The sequence below is a fragment of the Ochotona princeps genome, chromosome 21, assembly GCF_030435755.1.
Source record: "Ochotona princeps isolate mOchPri1 chromosome 21, mOchPri1.hap1, whole genome shotgun sequence".
In the NCBI taxonomy this organism is placed as follows: domain Eukaryota; kingdom Metazoa; phylum Chordata; class Mammalia; order Lagomorpha; family Ochotonidae; genus Ochotona; species Ochotona princeps.
Window position 1 is genome coordinate 706,136 of NC_080852.1, and position 22,108 is coordinate 728,243.

Consider the following 22,108-nt stretch of genomic DNA (forward strand, 5'->3'; position numbering starts at 1 on the left):
AAGCAGAGCAGCCCAAGTTGCAGCAGCACCCATATGGGATGACAGCACTGATGGTGGATGCTTAGCCACAGGATGCTGGTGCCATCTTGTTGTGTGTTTTTGTTTTAGAGGCCAGGACAGACAGCATGTAAAGATTACTGTCAGAAGCTGGTTCCCTTCCCAAATTGTTGTACCATATTAGATTAAGTTAAAACTGGGAGTTAATGAGGCATGTATGGTAGTACAGCATGTTTATTAGGTGATATGTATACCCATGGTATCCTTCAAATTGCTAGCAAAGGATTTGGCTACTTCTAATTAGCAACTTTCTGGATAGACAGCAAAAATGTCCCACCAAACTGGGTTTCTAGCTATCCCTATGGGAGCATGGATGCAATTCCTCATTTCTACCTTTGGCTTTAGTCATCTGCATACCTGTCTTTTTCCAAATAATAATAATAATCTCTAACAAAAAAGAGTTCCTCCTTTCTAATTTTGGATTGACTCAGCTTGGCGCTTGTAAGTGTAGGTAGCATGAACCACCAGATGTAAGCTCTGCTTGCAATTCAAATAAATAAATATTTGTTACTAGCTGGAAGTTATGTGTTAAATTCAACATAACTGAAATGTCTGCTTGAACTTCATATTTCAGTGATGCCCCAGGGTGGAGCTGTTCAGGCAGGTAGAATGGAATCAGGCATGGTGCTTGCATTCAAACCAGGCACTCTGGGTTGTATTGCTCCCAATCAGAAACTTTACCACTGTGATCAACTCTAACGGTTTTTACAAGGTATAAATAGCTAAAAATTGATGGTGGTGCTTCAGCTATATATTGGCAGTGAAAAACTGGGGAAATGGAGACTCTATGAAGGACCATGTCAACCAGTGGGTTCTGCAGCAATTTCTTCGTGCTTGGAGTGGTGAGATTAGCTGCAATTCATAACTGTTCAACTATCAAAAACACTTGAGCAACACCCTCAGAGCATGCTACACAACAGGGACCTGGGATGGGTGGGAGACTGGGTGGGGTTTCTCCCTTACAATCCCGCTTTACCTCAGATACATGAAGGAAACAATGTGGAAATAACATTCTTACCCACTTTCCTGTAACCCTTGAACCTTTTTACCCTAATTAACTATGTAAAGATTGTCAAAAATATATCTTAAAAAATGGAGAAAAAAAAGAAAGGCTTTGCAGAAAAAAAATTGATGGTGGTGATGGTCATAATTGAAAAACAATGAATTTAATTCGTAAATTTTGTGTTGAATTCTTAGGTGATTTTTAGCACTGGAAATGGAAGAAATAAATCATTTTAAAAATTTCAGGTGCATTTTACTAGGTCAAACTGCATTCTGCATTAAACGTGATTTTCCTCTATAGGGTATTCTGCATTTAATATAAATGTAAGCATAAGGCATTGTCACACATCAGTGACATGAATTACAGTGATTGTTTCAGGTCCAGAGTTTTTGGGGAAAGGGAACATTAATGTGCTTGTCTTTGAAGAATGGGTTATAAAATGAAGTAATAAAAAAAAAAAACTATTATCAGGGCCCAGCTTGCTTGCCTAGAGGCTAAAGTCTTCACATTGAACATGCCAGAATCCCATACGCATCAGTACTAATCCCAGCAGCCCCACTTCCCATCCAGCTCCCTGCTTGTAGACTGAGAAAGCAGTCAAGTACAGCCCCAAGCATTGGGGCCCTGCACTCGTGTGGGAGATCTGGAAGAATTTCCTGGCTCCTGGATTTGTATCAGTGCATACCAGCCATTGCGGTCACATGGAGATTTAATCATTGGGTGGAAGATATTAAAAAAATATGATCAGGGCCCGGCGGCGTGACCTAGTGGCTAAAGTCCTCGCCTTGAAAGCCCCGGGATCCCATATGGGCACCGGTTCTAATCCCGGCAGCTCCACTTCCCATCCAGCTCCCTGCTTGTGGCCTGGGAAAGCAGTCGAGGACGGCCCAAAGCTTTGGGACACTGCACCCGCATGGGAGACCCAAAATAGGTTCCTGGTCCCGGCATTGGATTGGCACGTACCGGCCCGTTGCAGCTCACTTGGGGAGTGAAACATCGGATGGAAGATTTTCCTCTCTGTCTCTCCTCCTCTCTGTATATCCGGCTTTCCAATAACAATAAAATCTTTAAAAAAAAAATATGATCTGACACCTAAGGTTCATGAGAACATTTTTACTAGTAGTGAGTCAAAAAGGCTAGTCTTTGGTGCTTGCGTTGTGGTGTAGCGTGCTAGATCACTGCTGGTCATATGGCATAGAATATTGCAGTGCCCAGGAACAAAAGAAATCCCAGAGCCCATGGAATTGTATCATAAAACTAAAAATAAAATAAAGAAGAATAAACGGAAGTAGAATGCCCAAATATGCATAAAAATGTCAGTTGTAGAAGTGTCTTTGTGAAGTTCTTTTAATTGAATTTGAAATGTAATTCTTTATTACTCACCAAGATATACCCTCAAATCAACTTAAAATATGTTGTTCTAGATACAGTATGTTTCTTTGCAATCATTTTCATAAATACTATGTATATTTGAAAAGTAAATTGTAGAGAGAAGAGAGATGTTCCATCAGCTGTTTGATTCACTCCCAAGATATCAGGGTCTGCCATGCTTGGTCCAGCAACAGGAATCTATGTAGGTTTCCCAGAGGGTTCTTGGAACCCACCCACTGTGTTCCAGGCATAATAGCAAGGTGAGGAATTTAGTCACTAGGCTGCAGTGCCAGTCCCAGTAACATTAGTTTTAAATAAATGGCAATTATTTGCATTGACCTAATGATTACTTGACTTTAATCACTGTCAATTTTTGGAATTATTGATACTATTTTCCGGATGCATCCTTGTCCCTTGTAAGGCACTGTTCTTGCCCAGGGAAGCTTATGGCTTTTATTTTCCAGCCACTGTGTCTGCCTCCAAGTTGACATTGCTTAGCACAGTGGGAACCACTGAAGAGGCTAGGAACAATCAAGACCAATGCATAACTCCCTGTCTCCACCTTCTCTTGCAGGTGTAGCCCTGCAGCCTGCTACATGCTTCCCCGGCGGGAGAACACCAACACACCTTCAGTAAGTTGTTTGTTTACTTCTCAGCTTGCTTTACATTGTATTTGAGGAGTATGATGATAGTTTTTAAGCAAAAATGAAAAAAAATTGTGAGAGAAAGAAAGTAAAATTTTAATGACAAAACATTGGAACTGTCAAAGCTGGTTGAAACTTCCTCTCTAGGTTTTCTGTTTTATATATATATAGCTATATCTATCTATCTATATATAGATAGATAGATATAGCTATATATATATATATAGCTATATATATATATAGTTATATATTTATTTATTTATTTAAAGATTTATTTTTATTGCAAAGTCAGATATACAGAGAGACAGAGAGACAGAGAGGAAGATCTTCCGTCCAATGATTCACTCCCTAAGCGACAGAAAAGGCCCATGCTTGCCAAAATGAAGCCAGGAGCCCAAATACTCTTCTGGGTCTCCCACATGGGTACAAGGTCCCTAGGCTTTGGGCCATCCTCGACTGCTTTCCCAGGCTACTAGCAGGGAACTGGATGGGAAGTGGATCTGCCGGGATCAGAACTGGTGCCCATATGGAATCCTGACATGTTCAAGGTGAGAACTTTAGCCACTAGACTACTGCAATTTGCCAGTCTGAGATATATTGACAATAAGCCGACAGCAGTATTAAAATAAATAAAACAGTGTAAGGGTGTGTCAGTGTGGTGGTGTGAATGCATGCAATTACAGTGCACCTGATTCTAGTCCACCCTACTCCACCCTTTCTATCCCAGCCTCCTACTGATGCCTCTGAGAAGCATCTGGTGGTGGTATAAGTCCTTGCATATGTCCCACCCACATGTGAGATACAAGAGGGAGACCTGGAGTCAGTCTGACACAGCCACAGCTAGTAAATGCATTCAGAAAAAAAATTGCACAAAACATCTGTTTTTCTGTCATTCATCCTGTCAAATAAATAGTGACATTGTAAAAGTAGTGTAAATATCCATCTAGGTTCAAGGTTAGTTTTCCAGCAGTAGTATTTACATTATACAAAATACCAGATAACATCATTGGATATCAGGTATGGGATGAGTAGAAGGTTTAGTGAGAAAAGCAACCTGACTTTTGATTACCAGATTTACTTAAGCCATCCTTGTGGCATGTTTTGAGATAACATGTTACACTGCTGCATGCAATGCCAGCATTCCATATAAGGACCAGTTAAGTCCCTGATGTTCACTTTCTGATCTACTTCCCTGCTCATGTGCTTGGCAGATAGCAGAAAATGTCCCAGTTCCTTGGATGCCTGCATCCCTCTGGAGCATCAGAATGGAGTTCAGGCTTCTGGTTTTGTCCTGGACCTTGCTGTCTCTTGTGGCCACATGGGGAGTAAACCAGTGGCGGGAAGATCTTTCTGTCTGGCTGGCTTTGACTGCTGCTTTGTAATTCTCACTTTTAAGTAAGTAAATTGTTTTGTGTTGTTTTTTTTTTTTTTTTTTTTTTTTTTTTTTTTAGGAATTAAAAAAACCACTGTACTTTATACTTTGTCAATTGGGGACTGTTGAATTTCTTTTTAAAATTACTTTTATTTTTGGTGATTTTTTTACATTGTTGTATGGAGTGGTTGGTCAAAGCTATAGAAAGTTAGGTGAGATCACCATTTCCACATTCTCTTTTTCTTCCTGTATCTGGGGGAAGGGAGGAGATAAAGGGAGAAGCCACACACAGTCTCCCAACCATCCCATGATCCCTGATGTGGGGCATGCTCTGAGGTTTTGATAATTCAGCAGTTCTGAATTACTGCCGATCTCACCATTCAAGCACAATGAAATCTGTCCAGAATCCACTGGTTGATATAGTCCAACTTAGAGTCTCCATTTGTCCACGTATTCACCTTCAGCATTTGTCTGGGATAGTTGATTAGCTTGTTCTGTTCTTCATGCTCTGTTACGGTACAAGTGTCCTCTGCATGCTCCAATGTATTACCATATCCTCCTTGTGCACCTGAATATGCTGTTCACTGCTGCGTCATAGCCACTGAGGAGGCCTGGTTCTAACAAATACCCTCCATTGTCAGTCCCTGGAACCTGCAGTTCTCTCCATGGTTGGAGTTCTGAATCCAGTGATTCAGTTGGGGGGGATCCCCAAAGAAACTTGATCTGATGTGATCCCAGACCTGATTCTTGTGTGCATGCCAATAGAGGTTCCAGCACATTCTATCACACCAATCAGCTTAAGCACATGTTGGTGGTTCATATTGCTGGATCAGATCTGTCTGTAGCCCTCTCTTCTATACATAGCAATGAGTGTTGCAGTCTATTAGAGAGGTGCTTACTATTTCCCTCATGGGCTCTCTCCCACCCTGGATCTTGCACTCTAGGTGTTTCTGCAGTTTAGCTTGGAAGAATTTGCCCCACCCCCTCTGCTGGAGCCATCATCTGCTAAGTGATACTGTGGCAAAGCCCATCCAACCCAATCCTAACCCACTCTGGCTTATGCACATACCAGTAGGTACAGTCTGCCCACCTTGATTTTCCCTGTTCCGTAAACATGCAGGCCAACAAATGTTATAGCCCTGCCCAGACTGGTCTGCCCAAATACCAGCTCTCACATGCACCATTGGGAGTAGTGGCTCAATGGGGGAGCTCCTTGCAACCCCCCCCCGGGTTTGCCTGCTTTCCCATGAGTCTCACTTTTAATGCTTATGTGCTGTGGCCCAGTCTGGCATAGCACAGTTCACCTCAGCATTTGCCATTGAGTGCTACAGCGTGGCCTGGCCCAGCTTGCCCCCAGTTCAAACTCTCATAGGTGGGAGCTACAGCCTAGCCAGTCCGACCAGCTGCCAGTCCCATCTCTAATCTGAATTGTGTGGTGTTGCGGCCCAATTTGGCATGATCTACATACTATTTCTGGCTCTCAGATTTGCCAGTGGGTGATATGAACTGGCCTAGCCTGGTTTGCCCCAGACCTGAGCCAAAAGCATGCCCTTGGGTACCATAACCTGGCCTGGTCTAGGCTGTTCCCTGTCATGGTTTTTGCTCTTACCTGCAGGGACTGTGTTCCAACAGAGGAATTGTACAATCTCTTTCATGAGAACTTATCCCAATGCTAGATGAGTGGGTCCATAGTGCAGACCTACTTCGTCTATCTCCTGTCTTAGCAGAAACAGTGGCCTTTGCTGATTGGCCCTCAACCCATTCTGTTTTTTTCTGTTGGATATTACAGCCCAGCCCAGGATAGTCCACATCCAGTTCATACATAGCTCAACAGGGAGAGATGTAGCCTAGTCCATTCTGCATTAAGCCTTGTTCTCACAAGCACAAGTGTGTGCTGGAGTGTAGCTCAGTGTGGCACACACCAGACCTAGTCCACACTTGTGCAAAAGGGACTGCAGCCATGTCCAGATCAGATAACAGCCCCTACTCAGGCCCTCACATTTACCAGTAGGAACCACAACCTAGTCAGGGTATACCCTTAGCTCCCCAGCCAGGCCTGTTCCCAGCCATAAATCTTGCTTTTTCCAGTGGTTTTTCTGACCCAGCTTGGCATAGTCCCTCACCTGTCTTGGCCTTTGCTTTCAAATGCTGGAGCCTGGCCGTACCCAGCCTGCCCCCAGTCCTAACTCATACTTGTGGTTACTGTAACCTAGACCTGCTCAGTCTACACTTATCCTTGGCCTATGAAAACTGGTAGATGTGTCACCCTAGCCTGGAATGACCTGTGCTCCGGCCTGGTTTCTTCACTTGCTGGTGAGGTAAAATTTTTGGGCCCTGCCTGGTCTGCCCCCTTGCATAACCAACCCACACATTTGCCAGTAGGTGGAGCTAACTTGCCCACCTTGCCCAACCCCCAGACCTGGATAGTGTGCTCACCAGCAGGAGCTATGACCCAGCAGGAGAGTTTCCCAAGTTCTCCCACTCTGCCTACTCTCAGACCCAGATCTCACTCATGTCAGTGGGTGCTCGGTCCTTGCCTGGCATAGCCTGCCCCTCCATCTTGGCCTTGTGTGAGCTTATGAATGTTGCGGCCTGGCCTACTGTACTCCCTCTTTTAGGATGCATATGCTGGTGTTACAGCCTAGACCTGCCCGGATTATTCTCAGTGTCTGTACCCGTGAGTGATGACAGGTTCTATGATCACACCTCGCTCAACCCATCACCCTCCCAGCTCTTGAGCTAACCAGTGGGACTTGCATTTCCACAGGTTTAGGCCCACATATCCCCCACAGAATCTACTCCTGAACCTGGTTCTCCTACATGCTAATGTCATTGCCCTGCCTAATATGACCCATCCCTGTTCCGGCATTCAGTCAGGCAGTGGGATCTAGCCTTGTCAGACAGATCCCCAGCCCTAACTTTTGCATGGATTAGCAAGTGATAGTCAGCAATATTCCTTACTAAGAATCCCTACTCAGGACTCCCATATGGGCTGGTGAATCAGTCTGACCCATACAGTGCTTCTGGTCTCTCCCCTCCAAACCACCATGTCTCAGTCCCCTCATTTTCCTGCAAGTACAGTTGCCCTGTCACTGGGTGTCCCTCAGGATTCATTCATTACCTACATGTACAGTGGCCTTATCCATGAATGTCCCTGGGTAACAATTCCACACCACAAGACTCTAAAGCTCACCCTTGGGTGAAGCTAGCAGCAGGTGAAGCCTGGTTCCAGTTGCTGCTTTGGCTACCCACAATCCCAGAATTCCTTCAGCACTTGGCATCAGTGGCAGCTGCTAGTGCTCCAAGTACTGAGTGTAAGCTAACTCAGGCACCCCCAGCAGCCCCCATGCTGCTGGCAGCTCCATTAACACAGCCCGAGGTCCTTTCCACATATCATAAAGAAAAAAAGAAAAAGAAAAAAGAAAGAAAAAGAATGTGCTACTATGCTGACACACTGGTATTGTTAACACATATTTGGCATTAACCAGGCCCAGGATGCCCACCAGCTCTTAGCTACTTTTCTCCCACCTGAGTAACACTTACCTAGGTACAATGCAAACTAGGCAGCTGCCTAGAGCTGGGGTGTTTAATATCTTCTAAATAGATTTTAGTGTGAAGGGATGGTTGTGATTTTTTTAAAAAAATCTAGTGAATTTTGATCAACATGTGCTTGAATATTATCACTGGGTACATGTGGTATTTAAATATATCTATAGGGGTCCTCCGTTCCAGTTGCCTTATCATTGTGAACTGCAGTCACCATGCACTGGGATGGAACACTGGATCTTGTTCCTTCTGTCTCTCTTTGCTACCTTTCTACCTCCTTCCTAGCCCTGGTCTTCACTCTGACCAACCCGTAGCAATCACAATTCTAAGTTTGCAGCTATTTTTTAACAGTTATATATGATAACATGTTAATTTTTTTCTACATTTGCCTTATTTCATTCCACTACATCCATGTTCATCTATTTGGTAACAACTAAGAATTTGTTGTTTTTATGACTGAATGCAGTCTCTTGGCATTCATTGGGTTTCACTATTAATAACATCAGGGGAACCAGTGAAATCTAGAATCACAACTAATTTACTATCTTTTTTAGTATACTAATTTAGTATATTTTTATTTCTGTGACTTTTACTTCTTTACCTTGTCCACTTTATTTGGGCAAATATTAACTTACATAACAATAAAAAGTTGTCATTCTAATTTGGTCATGTATCTTAGAGGAGATGCTTTTGGTTTTTTGCCTTCAGTTGTGTGATGGCTATAGGTTTGTTATCTGTAGATATTATTTTATTGAGGCCTATTTCTGTGGACTTCAACTGAGGCATATTTGGATATATTTATGTATTTGTAGATTTCCTCAACTTACATATATGTTATTACAAAATAAATGTAGAAGTTCATTGAATGCATTCTGTAAGGTGATTTCAATGATGCTTATTCTTCATTGTGTTTATGTGAACTATTTGGTTTGTTGATTTTCATTAATTGGCCCATTTTCTACATTCTCTAGTTAGGTGCACCTTGGCTAGTACATGTGAGCTTATTGTTGTGATGTTTCATTTTTACATGTGTTATAGGAATATATTTATTAAAGATTTTATTTATTGCAAAATCAGATATATAGAGAGGAGAGACTTAGAGGAAAATCTAAGGTCTGATGGTTTACTTCCCAAGTGGGGAAGCGTGGGCTGCTGGGGTTAGAACCAGTGACCACATGGGATCTTAGCTCATGCAAGATGAGGACCAGTGCCAGGCCAGTGCCCCGGACCCTATGATAAGAATTTTACATCTATTTTATCAGGTGTATTGGCCTATGACTTTAATGATATTAAGCTGGATTTCTGAACTATGAGTAATCATTTCAGAAGAAACATTAAGTAAATATATACAGAACTAATTGTATAGCAATGGAGATTACATTTTTGCTGAGCAATTCCATCTTTCTATTTTTATTGTTATTTTTAAGATTTATTCATTTTATTACAGCCAGATATACACAGAGGAGCAGAGACAGAGAGGAAGATCTTCCATCCGATGATTCACTCCCCAAGTGAGCCGCAATGGGCCGATGCACACCGATCTGATGCCGGGAACCAGGAACCTCTTCCGGGTCTCCCACGCGGGTGCAGTGTCCCAATGCATTGGGCCGTCCTCAACTGCTTTCCCAGGCCACAAGCAGGGAGCTGGATGGGAAGTGGAGCTGCCAGGATTAGAACCGGCGCTCATATGGGATTCTGGTGCGTTCAAGGTGAGGACTTTAGCCACTAGGCCATGCCGCTGGGCCCCATCTTTTATTTTTAACCCTATTTTAAACAGTAAGTCATAGTTGAAGATCATTCTACTGCTAATTCAGTCTAGTTTAAGAATTCAAGTATTGTTAGGCTCAGCCTAATTTTGGAATGCTTTTCGTCGTGTTAGTTTTTTAATGTAATTCTAGAAAATATGGTGTTAATTTGGTAGAGTCTAGCAGTGAAGACACCTAGTGTTCACCGTTGCTTTGAAGAGATTTATTCCTGATTCACTGCTAACTGCCTGTTGGTTTTCTCAAGTTTTTTGATGTCTTTCAAATTCAGTTTGTAGGCTACTGTTAAGTATTCAGACATTAAGCGTGATTTTTTTTACTATTTATTTGTTTGTAACTGCTGTTGACTGTCCCTAGTGATCCATTGCACATCCTGTTTTTTTCCTGTTTTGTTTTTTGTTTGTTTTGTTTTGTTTATTCTTGTAAAGACTTATTTTATCAGACCTGGTGCAGTGGCCTAGCAGCTAAAGTCCTCACCTTGAACATGCTGAGATCCCATATGGGCACTCATTCTAATCTTGTCAACCCCTCGTTCAAAGCAGCTCCCTGCTTGTGGCCTGAGAAAGCAGTCAAGGATGGCCCAAAGCTTGGGAAATCTGCACCCGTGTGGAGATCCAGAGGAATTTCCTGGTTCCTGGCTCCGGATCGATGCAGCTCTAGCTATTGCTGTCACTTTGGGAATGAATCATAAGATGGAAGATCTTCCTCACTGTCTGTTCTCTCTGTATATCTGACTTTGCAATAAAAAAGTAAAAAAAAAAAGTCTTTAAAAAATCTTTTATTGGTATATAAGGCAGAACTATAGAGGAAGAGGGAGAGTTAGAAAGATTTTCCTTCTATTTTATCGCTTTCCAAGTGACCATGGAGGTTAAAGCAGGACCAGATTGAAGCTTCTTCCCAGTTCTCCCAGATCAGTACAGGGAATCAAGCACTTGTTACATCCTCTGCATTCACACAGGCACTAGAAGGGAGCTGGATCAGAAATAAAGCAGCTGGGCCTGAATGATAACCTAGTGGGTAAAGTCCATGCTTTGCACATGTTGGGATCCTGTATCGGTGCTGGTTCTAATCCTGGCAGCCGCACTTCCCATCCATCTCCCTGATTGTGGCATGGGAAAGCAGTGGAGGATGGCCCAAACACATGGGGCCTTGCACATGTGGGAGACCCGGAAGAAGCTCTGGGTTCCTGGCTTCAAATCTGCTCAACTCCAGCCTTTGTGGCCACTTGGGGAGTGAATTAGCAGATGGAAGATCATCCTCTCTGTCTCGCCTGCTTTTTTTTTTTTTTTGTATATCATGCTTTCCAATAAAAATAATGTTTATATAAAAAAAGAAAAAAATGCAGCAGCTCTTTCATCTCACAAGCAGTGACAGAACCCACTTTGTCCAGACAGCCCTGATCCACTCCTCTACTGTGATACCAATTGTAATATGTCCTTCTTCCCTTTGATGTTATGTACTTGAGCCTACTTTTTGATTAATCTAGTAAAAGGTTTATTGATTTTGTTTTCCTTTTAAGAACAATGAATGTTTCCTTTATCTTCAGTATTGCTGAATAGAGTTTTTTTTCATTTCTTCATTAATCTGTATTTTGAATTTCCTGTTTCTACTCCTAGACTTGGCTTCTTATTTTTCGGAGAGTTGGAGATCAGTGCTTAGGATGCCATTTGACATTTTAGTTGTTATTGTTCAGGTGTTGACCATGTAAAGTGAAAACTTTTGATTTCTATATTTCTCTGATCATGGTTGGTTCTTTCTCATTGGCAATAGGAAGTATAGTTAGAAATAAGAGTGTGCTTTGGTTGCCATAAAAATATGCTGCAGAATGTGTGTATTGAATTGCAGTTTTTAATTTCTTATGGTTCTTTCTTTAAATTTTATTTTGATGATGTTTACACAGTTGAGAAGGGAGCATGCATGCACATGTGGATACTGATTAAGCTAGGAAGGATTGAGAGTTAGGGGAAGGAGGATGTAACCATTGTTTCCAAATTTTCTTCTTTTTGTGTCTGGGGGATGGTGGAGAGAAGGAGAAAAGCCACTCCCAGAATCCCTACAATAGAACCGTGGATGTAGAATGGCCATCTTATTTCCAGGTTCTCTGATGTGGAGCATGCTCTGAGGGTTCTGTTCAAGTGGTTTCCATAAGAAATCCTCCCACGGTCCATTGGTTGACATTTGAAATAGTTTCCATTCAGCCAGATCTTTAGTGTCAATGTTTGCCTGGGGTAGTTGTCCAATCTTTTCTGCCCTCCTTCATCTGCAGGCTCCAACAGACTGCCATATCCCCTATGTGCATCTGAGCATGTTCATTCAACAAATGAGGAGGCCCAGTTCTGATACATGAACTCCAAAGTTAATGCACAGATTCCACATTTGTCCAAATTTTTGAAGTTCTGTGTCCATTGGATCAGTGGTCAGTATCCCTGAAGAAACTATTTGAGGTGATCATAGACTTGTGTTTGTATTGCAAGGATGGGGTCAGCACAGTCTATCACCCACATCAGCCTATGCACACACAGGTGATTGCAGTTGCTGGATAAGTTTGTCTCCAGTCCCATCTCTTATGCAAACCAGTGGATGCTGTGGTGGAGGCCAACCGTGCCCATCCCACATTCAGCTCTCATGTACACCAGTTGGGAACTGCATCCCAATCAAAGTGATACCCTATAATGCCTACTAGGTCTGCCCCCCACCATGGTTCCTTTGCTTGTTGTTTTGAGCAGCAGACTGCTCTGTGCTGCAGCGTGGACCAGTGTGTCCTGTTCCCAATCCCAGTATTCATGAGTGTCAAAGGGTTCCATGGTCCTGTGCTGCTCAATTCTTTACAACTCTCGGCTCTTGAGCCAGCCTTCAGAAATGCAGTTCCACAAGTTGAGCCCTCATATTCCCCACAGGATCTATCCCCCCAGAGCTAGTTCTTGTCATGCCTGTGGGTATCATGGCCCAGCCTATCATTATCTGCCCCTTCTATGAAACTTGTTGGCAGTAGTGTAATCTTTCCCTGCCAGACAGGCCCCCAGCCCTACCTTATGTGTGCATTGGTGGGTGGTGGTAGTCCATGTTAACCATCCCAGTTCAGGTCTCCCATGTGGGCATGTGTACTCACTCATCTGACCCAGAAATGTCCTCAGTTATGGCTTCCAAACCACTAGGTGTTAGCCCCCTCATTTACCTGCAGGTAAAGTGGCTTTTGTCAGTAGAAGTCCTTCAGAAGTCATTCCTTAGCTGCAACATACTCCTTCAGTGGTCCTGCCTCCCACACATCCCCCTTACCCCTTCTCCTGAGCAATCTGCAATTCCTGCTCTGGAATCAAGCATCCCAGCCTAGCTGCTTGAATGCAGCTTTAGACATCCTGGCCTTTGCTGAGAGCATAAACATGAGCTTGTACCCAGTGTCACCTCTTGGCTGGTGGTGGAAAAGGCATTACCCAGCCTGGCTACTTGAAGGCAGCTTGAGCCATTCTGGCCTGGGCTAAGTGCCAAACTGGATCCTGGACCACAATGGCCAACTTTGGCTGAGGTGAGGGACACAGCATGGTCTGGTTGCTTAAAGGCAGCTTGAACCATCCTGGCCTTGGCATGTGCACAAAGAGGACCCTAGCCCCAATGGCCTCTTTCGTCTGGTTGTTAGAAGGACAGAACAGGGCCTGGCTGCTTGAAGACAGCTTGAGTTATTCTTGCCTAGGTTGTTTTAACGAAGGACATTGCAATGGATATAAAGTGGCATATCATTGTGGGATATAAAGTGGCATATCATTGTGGTTGCCAGTTTCATTCACTTAATGATTAATCATGCTGAAAATCTTTTTGTGTGAATTAATTTGCCTTTTGATTATCTTCTTTGTAGAAATATTTTTAGTTCTTTGTCCATTTTGGTATCTGCTTTTATTGCTTTTGAGTCTCAGGATTTTCCTGTCAACATGCCCAAAACCACCAAGGGGATGCAGTGTCAGAGTTCTTGGGCTGCAAGAACCACCGGGAACAGTCTGCGGGAGCATGTCCATCTATTGTAAAGTGAACACAACTCACCAGGAAGAGAGAAAGCAGAAGGGCAGTCCCAGACAGCCCTCCCACACAACAATGACACTGTAATTGACTAGAAGGCATGTCTGTCCCTTTAGAACCTCTAATCATGTGACAGGTCAAGTACTGCAAACATGGCTCTAAGCCATGGCTCAGGTCATAGGCAGGCAGGCTGTTAGTCATCCCCACCAGGTAGCATTTGAGTTGACAGTCATAGTTAAACTGTAATACATGCTTATTTAATTTGTGACTGATGCACAAATTAAAGGAAGATCATCCTATAAATCTACTATGCATTGAGCTTGATAACTTTTTCAGTGTCGCAACTATGTTTACCATTGGCATAAGAATTTTTTTTAAAAAAGGATTTATTATTTTTTTGGAAAGGCGGATATACATAGAGGAGGAGAGACAGAGAGGAAGATCTTCCATCCGATGATTTCTCTCCCCAAGTGAGCGCAACAGCTGGTCCGTGCCAATCTGAAGCCAGGAACCAGGAACCTCCTCCAGGTCTCCAGATGGGTGCAGGAACCCCAGGCTTTGGGCCGTCGTCAACTCCTTTCCCAGCCCACAAGCAGGGAGCTGGGTGGGAAGTGGAGCAGCCAGGATTAGAAGCAGCACCCATATGGGATCCCGGGGTGTTCAAGGCGAGGACTTTAGCCACTAGGCCGTGCCGCCGGGCCCTGGTGTAACAATTCTTAAACCCAGCCCACACTGAATGTGCTATAATGTGTCAATAGGAGTGAAATCTTGATGACTACAAATAAAAGTATAATGCCATTGTTAAGGTACAATTTGCTAAATGTGTTTTCTCATTTTTATTGATTGGAAACTCAGATTTACACGAAGAAGGAGAGACAGATCTTCCATTCACTGGTATAATCCCAAAGTGGCTGCAATGGCCGGAGCTGCCAGAGCTGAGCCAATCTGAACCCAGGAACTTCTTCCAGGTCTCCCATTCAGGTGCACAATCCCATGGCTTTCGGCCTTCTTGTCTAATGCTTTTTGAGGCCACAAGCAGGGAGCTAGATGGAAAATGACCAAGCAGAATATGGTCCAATTCCATAGGAAGAAGAAATAGAAAACTTGGAAACAATGATCATGTCAACTTTTCCCTAAGCCTTGAACCTTCCCACCCTGATCACATATGTAAACATCATTCACAATAATCATAGAAAATTCATATATGTATATATTTTTGAGAGGCAGATATACAGAAAAAAGGGGCCACAAAGATTCTCCATGTACTCTCTGAAAGAGTTGCAATGGAAGGAACTGAGCTGATCAGAAGCCTGGAGTTTCTTCTTGACCTAGTACACAGGTTCAGGGTCCCAAGGCTTTTGGCTGCCCTTTACCACATTCCCACACTACAGGCAGGGTGCTGGTTAGGATGTGGATTAGCCAGAACACACACTGGCACCTTTATGGCATCCTGGTGCGTGCACTGTGAGGGCTTTCACCACTAGGCTATTGTTTCAGGCCCCTTTTCCAATTTCTCTATCTCTGGTTTTCAAATAAATAAATGATTCAAAAACAGGGAAACAAAAAATTCCAAATCTAAGTAAAAGCCGCGTTTCATTAAGAAATATTAGGGGCCCGGCGGCGTGGTCTAGCGGCTAAAGTCCTCGCCTTGAAAGCCCAGGGATCCCATATGGGCGCCGGTTCTAATCCCGGCAGCTCCACTTCCCATCCAGCTCCCTGCTTGTGGCCTGGGAGAGCAGTCGAGGATGGCCCAATGCATTGGGACCCTGCACCCGCGTTGGAGACCCAAAATAGGTTCCTGGTCCCGGCATCGGATCGGCGCGTACCGGCCCATTGCGGCTCACTTGGGGAGTGAAACATCGGATGGAGGATCTTCCTCTCTGTCTCTCCTCCTCTCTGTATATCCGGCTTTCCAATAACAATAAAATCTTTAAAAAAAAAAAAAAGAAATATTAGGGTTTTTGGCTTTTGTTTTTGCTAGAGAGATTGTACTTGTATTATAAGTTTTTTGGATTATTAGGGATTCTCTTATCTTTGTTTTTAAATATATTTTTTGTTTTTACTTTTATTGCAAAGTCAGATATACAGAGAGGAGAGGAGACAGTGAGGAACATCTTTGATCTGATGAGTCATTGCCCAAGTGACAGCAACAGCCGGAACTATGCCAATCCAGGGCCAGGAACCAGCAGATTCCTCCAGGTCTCCCATGTGGGTGCAGGTTTCCCAAGCTTTGGGCCATCCTCGACTGCTTTCTCAGGGCAGAAGCAGGGAGCTGGAAGGGAAGTGGAGCTGTGTTGATTAGAACTGGTCGCCTTATGGGATCCTGGTGCCATCAAGGCACGGACTTTAGCTGCTAAGCCACCACGCTGGCCCTCTATATCACTCAAAAATTTGTCAAATATCAAGACACAGGAAGTTCCATTTGTTGTTCAAATTCGCAACTTTTATGTTTCAAGCTCCATGTGACCTTAACAACATAAACATTCTCTCTTGGGTGTAGAAACGATCAAAGGACTTCAGTAGATAGTTCTCAAAATGTAGCCTTTGGGAAATGTAAATCAACATCACAACCCTGTCAGAATGTTTTTTTTTTTTTTTTTCAAAGAAAGGGTAACAAATACTGGTAAGGAAGTATAAAATGAGAATATTTATACAATGCTGATGGAGTTATAGATTAAGTCAGCACGTGAAAAATAGTATAAAATTTCTTAAATGTGTAGAAATATGATTGCTGGTTCAGCATGGTAGCCTAGCAGCTAAACTCCTTGACTTGAATGTGCTAGGATCCCATATAGACACTGGTTCTAATTCCTGTAGCCCTGCTTCCCATCAAGCTATCTGCCTGTGGCCTGGGAAAATAGTCAAGAATGGCGCATAGCCTTGGACTTTACACTTGCATGGGTGAACCTTAAGAGCTCCTGGCTCTTGTCTTCGTATTGGCACAGCACCAGTCATTGAGACCACTTAGGCAGTAAATCATCGGATGGAATAACTTGCTCTCTGTAGCTCTTTGTCTCTGTATTTGATTTTGCAATAAAGACAAAAAAATCTTTTAAAAGAAGATTAAAATTTTAAAAAGCCTACATAAAATTTAAAGGATTTAATTTAAATGAGATTACTGAACTTGAACTGTGGTAATGCAACAAGGTGGAGGAATCTACCATGGGAGGAGGGTTTGGGGAGGGGTGGGGAGAATCCCAGTACCTAGGAAACTGTGTCACATAATACAATGTAATAAATGAATAAATTTAAAATAAATAAATAAAAAGAAAAAAATTTTAATGAGATTACTGTAAATCGGAGTAATCTCACTACTAGTTGTATTTTCTGAGTTATGAACACATTGTGTAAAAGAGATACTATCTTTTTAATAACAGTACTATTCATAATACACAAGATGTGGAATGAGTTGAGGTGTCCATGATTAGAAAATTTTGTAAGGAAAAAGTAGTATCTGTGTACAACGGGCTGTTACTCAGTTGTGGAAACAAAAATCTGTGTATTATACGAAAATGAGTGTAACTAGAGGCCAAGATGTTGAGTGAAATATTCTAAGCACAGCTATACAAACATGAAATTGTTATGTAGAGTAGCAAAAAAAAAAATCACAAGCAACAACAAAAAGTGGGACTAGTGGTACATATCAGTATTGCTGCAAATATGATTTGTCACTTTGGATTTATATCTTTGTTAAATAGTGAATGATGATATTCTACCCTAGTTTTAATGATCTGTGCCTGTAAATTGTATGATTGAAACATTTTTTTATTTCATTATATTTATACTACTTACCTATTAAATTGGTCATCTTACTATTGTTTTAGTCACTTAATGAAAAATTAAGATCTTGAGTACAATGTGAATTTAAAACATGTTATTTCAATTGTTTAAGAAAATAATGAGGGAGGGGAGTCCAGTTGGCCAACGGAGTTAGACTGATGTGACCCAGGGACCTAAAAGTTAGGGACTGAAGTGAGCCTGAAAGAAAAGAACCACGGAGAACACTGTGGTAAATCCCCCAGTGCCGCCAGGACTGAGAAAGGTGGCACACAGCGGTAAAATAGATGCGAATGACTAAGATCAGCAACCTGAAAAGGACAAGGAAGGTGCCCCAGGCTGCAGAGATTTGAGCGAAGTCTGGTGAGCGAACTTCAGGGAGCCGCTAACACAGGGTATTATCCGCCCTTACCAGGAGGTGAAGGGGCAGGCGGATCTAGGGAACAAAACATGGTGAAGGGTGCCTGAACGAAGCAATTCATGGCAGTCTTGGATCAGGGCAGACTGGCTGGAGAGGGTGACTAGGTACAGAAACAAAGAACCTGGGCAAACCTGGGAGCTAGAACTCCCCAGCACTGGGTGGTGCCAATTCCAGGGCCACGAGAACCCTACAGAAGAGAGATCCAATAGCTACCATAAATATCACCATGTTTTAAAGAGCCCACAATACTGCAGACTGAAGAAGTAGGGGAGGGGAACCAAGGCACCACAGAAGGAGAAAAACATCTAGGTCTGCACTAGGTGGCAGCAAAGCTCAAGGATTAGAAGGCAGCAATATCAGATCACATAAAATGCCAAGAGGTCACAGGAAAAGAAATGAGTCAGAGGAAAAAGCCATTGCCACCCCAAAAAGTCACCAAATGGCCTGGTCAATCACAGAGATGACAGCTGAAGTAATTGACGACCCATCAGACAAGGAATTCAGAAAAATAATTATAAAACTCTTCAGAGACAATGAAAAATGATGGGAAGAGCTTAAGAATTCAAAAGTCACATGAACACAGAAACAAAATTAGTTAACAAATGAGATCCTTGAACTGCAGCACAGAGTTGAGAGCCTATCCAACAGAATTAATGCAACAAAAGACAGAATCTCTGAATTGGAAGATTCCTAGAATGAAAATAGGCAAAACATCAATCAGCTTGAGAAACATTTGAACAAGGCCAATAAGGCCATACAGGAAATGCATGGCATCAAGAAGTCAAATATCAGAATTATAGGCCTTCCAGAAGGAGTGGAAAGAGAGATAGGTATGTAGCGGTGCTCGACGAAATTATACAGGAAAACTCCCAAAATGCTTGGAACATGAACCCAGCCCAATTCCAGGAAGGTCAGAGAACCCCCAACAGATTTGACACAAAGAGTCCCTCACCCAGACATGTGGTACTCAAGCTCCTCTCCAATGAATACAAAGAAAGAATTCTGAGAATAGCATGAAGCATGGACAAGCTTACATTTAGGGGCAGGCAAATCAGGATCAGTGCAGACTTCTCAGATCAAGCACTCCAAGCAAAGAGAGAATGGAATAAAATCTTTCAAATCCTGAAACAGAACAACTGTGAACCAAAAATAATGTACCCAGCAAAGATCTCATATGTATTTGAGAATGAAATTAGATACTTCCATAGCAAGGAGAAACTGGAAGAATATGCCAGCACAAAACTAATCCTACAAAATCTCTTTATAAATGTGCTAATCCCAGAAAAAGAAGGAAACCATAAGCAAGGATGGCACACGGGAAGACCTAACCACTGAAGTCCACACAAGGCAACACAATCAGATACCAACACCCACAAAAACATACGCACATGGCAGGACAAAATTGCAGTCTCTCAGTATCAACTCTTAACATAAATGGCCTAAATTCATCAGTCAAAGGACATAGATGAACGGATTGGATCAACAAACAGAACCCAAATCTCTCTTGCCTACAAGAGACACATCTAACCAGAAAATATAGGAACTGAAACTGAAGGGATCGAAAAAGATATTTCACGCCAGTGGATGAGAAAAAAAGGCTGGTGTATTGGTCCTGATTTCAGATAATGCAGACTTCAATGTGACAAACATCAAAAAGGACACAGAAGTGCATTTGCTATTGTTGAACGGAATGACCCATCAGTAAGTGATTACCATCCTTAATATGTATGCCCCAAATTGAGATGCACTCAGCTACGGGAAGCAATTACTTATAGACTTATAGGAAGATACAGATGAACATACAATAATCATGCGATATGTTAACACCCATTAACACCAATAGACAGATCAACAAGACAAAGGCTCAACAGAGAAACTACAGAGCTCACACAAACAATGGAACAATTGGACTTAGTAGACATTTATAGAACCTACATCTACACTTTTTCTCAGCAGTGTATGGCCCTTTCTCCAGGATAGACCACATGATAGGAAACAAAGCAAGGAAAACTAACTTAAAAAAAACTGGAATCATACCATGCACCTTCTCAGACCACCACAGAATGAAATTGGAAATCAATAATTCAAAATGTCCCAGGAAATATATAAACTCTTTGAGGTTGAGTAATATGCTATTAAACAAAGAACGAGTTAGAGAAGAAATTAAAGATGAGATAAAAAATTATGGAAACAAATGAAAACTCAGATACAACATTCCAAAACTGGTGGGACACCACTAAAGCAGTGTTATGTGGTAAGCTCATTGCAATTGGTGCTCATGTCAAGGCCGAAGAAAGGCACCAATTACTGGAATTAAGCACACACTTCTAGGAAATGGAAAATCAGCAGCAAAATGACCCCACAAACAATAGGAAACAAGAAATTATCAAAACAAGGTAGGAAATAAACCAAATAGAAATAAAAAACTATGTTAAAAAATCAATGAATCAAAAAGCTGGTTTCTTGGGAAGATAAATAAAATAAACACCCCACTGGCCTGACTGACAAAGAAAAGATAAGAGAAAGCAAGAATTAGGAGCATCAAAGGTGAAAAAGGCAACATAACAACAGACACTGCAACCACTAAGAAAATAATTAGAAATTACTACAAGGAACTGTACTCTAACAAATCAGAAAACCACCAGGAAATGGAAAGGTTCCTAGACTTCCACCACTTACAATGGCTTACCTCAGAGGCAACAGAAGAACTGAACAAACCCATAACCCCGGGCCCGGCGGCGTGGCCTACCGGCTAAAGTACTTGCCTTGAAACCCCGTGATCCCATATGGGCGCCAGTTCTGATCCCGGCAGCTCCACTTCCCATCCAGCTCCCTGCTTGTGGCCTGGGTAGGCAATTGGGGATGCCCCAATACATTGGGACACTGCACCCGCGTGGAGACCCGGAAGATGTTCCAGGTTCCTGGCTTAGTATCGGGGCACACCAGCCTGTTGCGGCTCACTTGGGGATTGAATCATCGGACGGAAGATCTTCCTCTCTGTCTCCTCCTCTCTGTGTACATCTAGCTGTAATCAAATGAATAAATCTTTAAAAAAAAAAAACCCATAACCCAAGCAGAGATAGAGTCAGTGATTAAATATCTCCCAACAAAGAAAAGCCCAGGCTCAAATGGCTTCACCACAGATTTCTACAAAACATTCCAAATAGAGCTAACCCCAATCTTCTACAAGCTCTTCAAAATAATAGAAAAGGAAGCCACCCTTCCAAACTCATTCTATGAAGCCAAATGACTTAATCCCAAAACCAGGTAAGGAATTAACAGAGAAGGAAAACTACAGACCTATGTCTCTGATGAATATTGATGCTAAGATTCTCAACAAAATCCTAGCCAATAGAATTCAAATAAGCATCAGACAGATCATTCATCCAGACCAAGTAGGATTCATCCCTGGTGTGCAGGGATGGTTCAACATACAAAAATCCATAAATGTGATACACCACATCCAAAAACTGAAGAATAAAAATCATTTAATAATATCAATAGATGCAGAAAAAGCCTTCGACAAAATCCAACACCACTTTATGTTAAAAACCCTAACCAAGGTAGAGGTTTTTACAGGGAGGTGCTGGGTGAATCCCAGAGCCTATGAAACTACGTCACATAATGCAACATAATTAAAAAAATAACTTGAATTTCCTCTGAATAAAAAGTTGATGAGTTGAGAAAAAATTAAGAAAACTGTGACCACATATAAAAAAAAACAGGGAAAAGGGATGATTGAAATGAAGTATCATGCTGTTAAAATGATATATATCAGTTACACTAGCTGTGTTTAATGTTTAAAGCAGTAAATAAATAACTGGAATACAGGAACAACCCAGCTAACTCCTTAATACTAAAGAGCTTTCAAAACATAAAAAAAAAGGACTCAGTTTGTTACAGCGTGGCCTTTGTGTTATATGTATATTTTCTGTTCAGCTGGCAGACTATGACTGGCTGATACCAACTAATGATCAGAAGAAGATAGTTGTTTAAGAGACTATCATTTGTTTCCCTCCTAAACTGTAGTTTATATGTAGAAATTAAAACTGCAGTTTAATTATGTTATTCCACAGAAAATCAATAAAAACAGACTTTAAATATGTGCATACACACAAGTGAAAAAATATATATTTTATATATTTA

The 22,108-nt window shown here is 42.1% G+C and overlaps 1 protein-coding gene across 1 annotated transcript in view; it reads left to right on the top strand.

Moving 5' to 3' along the window:
• Positions 1-22,108, top strand: part of LOC131482920 (zinc finger protein 334-like) — a 303,146-nt gene that overhangs the window by 10,995 nt on the left and 270,043 nt on the right. The window contains exon 2 of the mRNA XM_058679150.1: positions 3,006-3,063. Within this exon, the coding sequence (XP_058535133.1) occupies positions 3,028-3,063 (36 nt within the window). The 5' untranslated portion in view covers positions 3,006-3,027. The remainder of the gene's footprint in view (positions 1-3,005; positions 3,064-22,108) is intronic.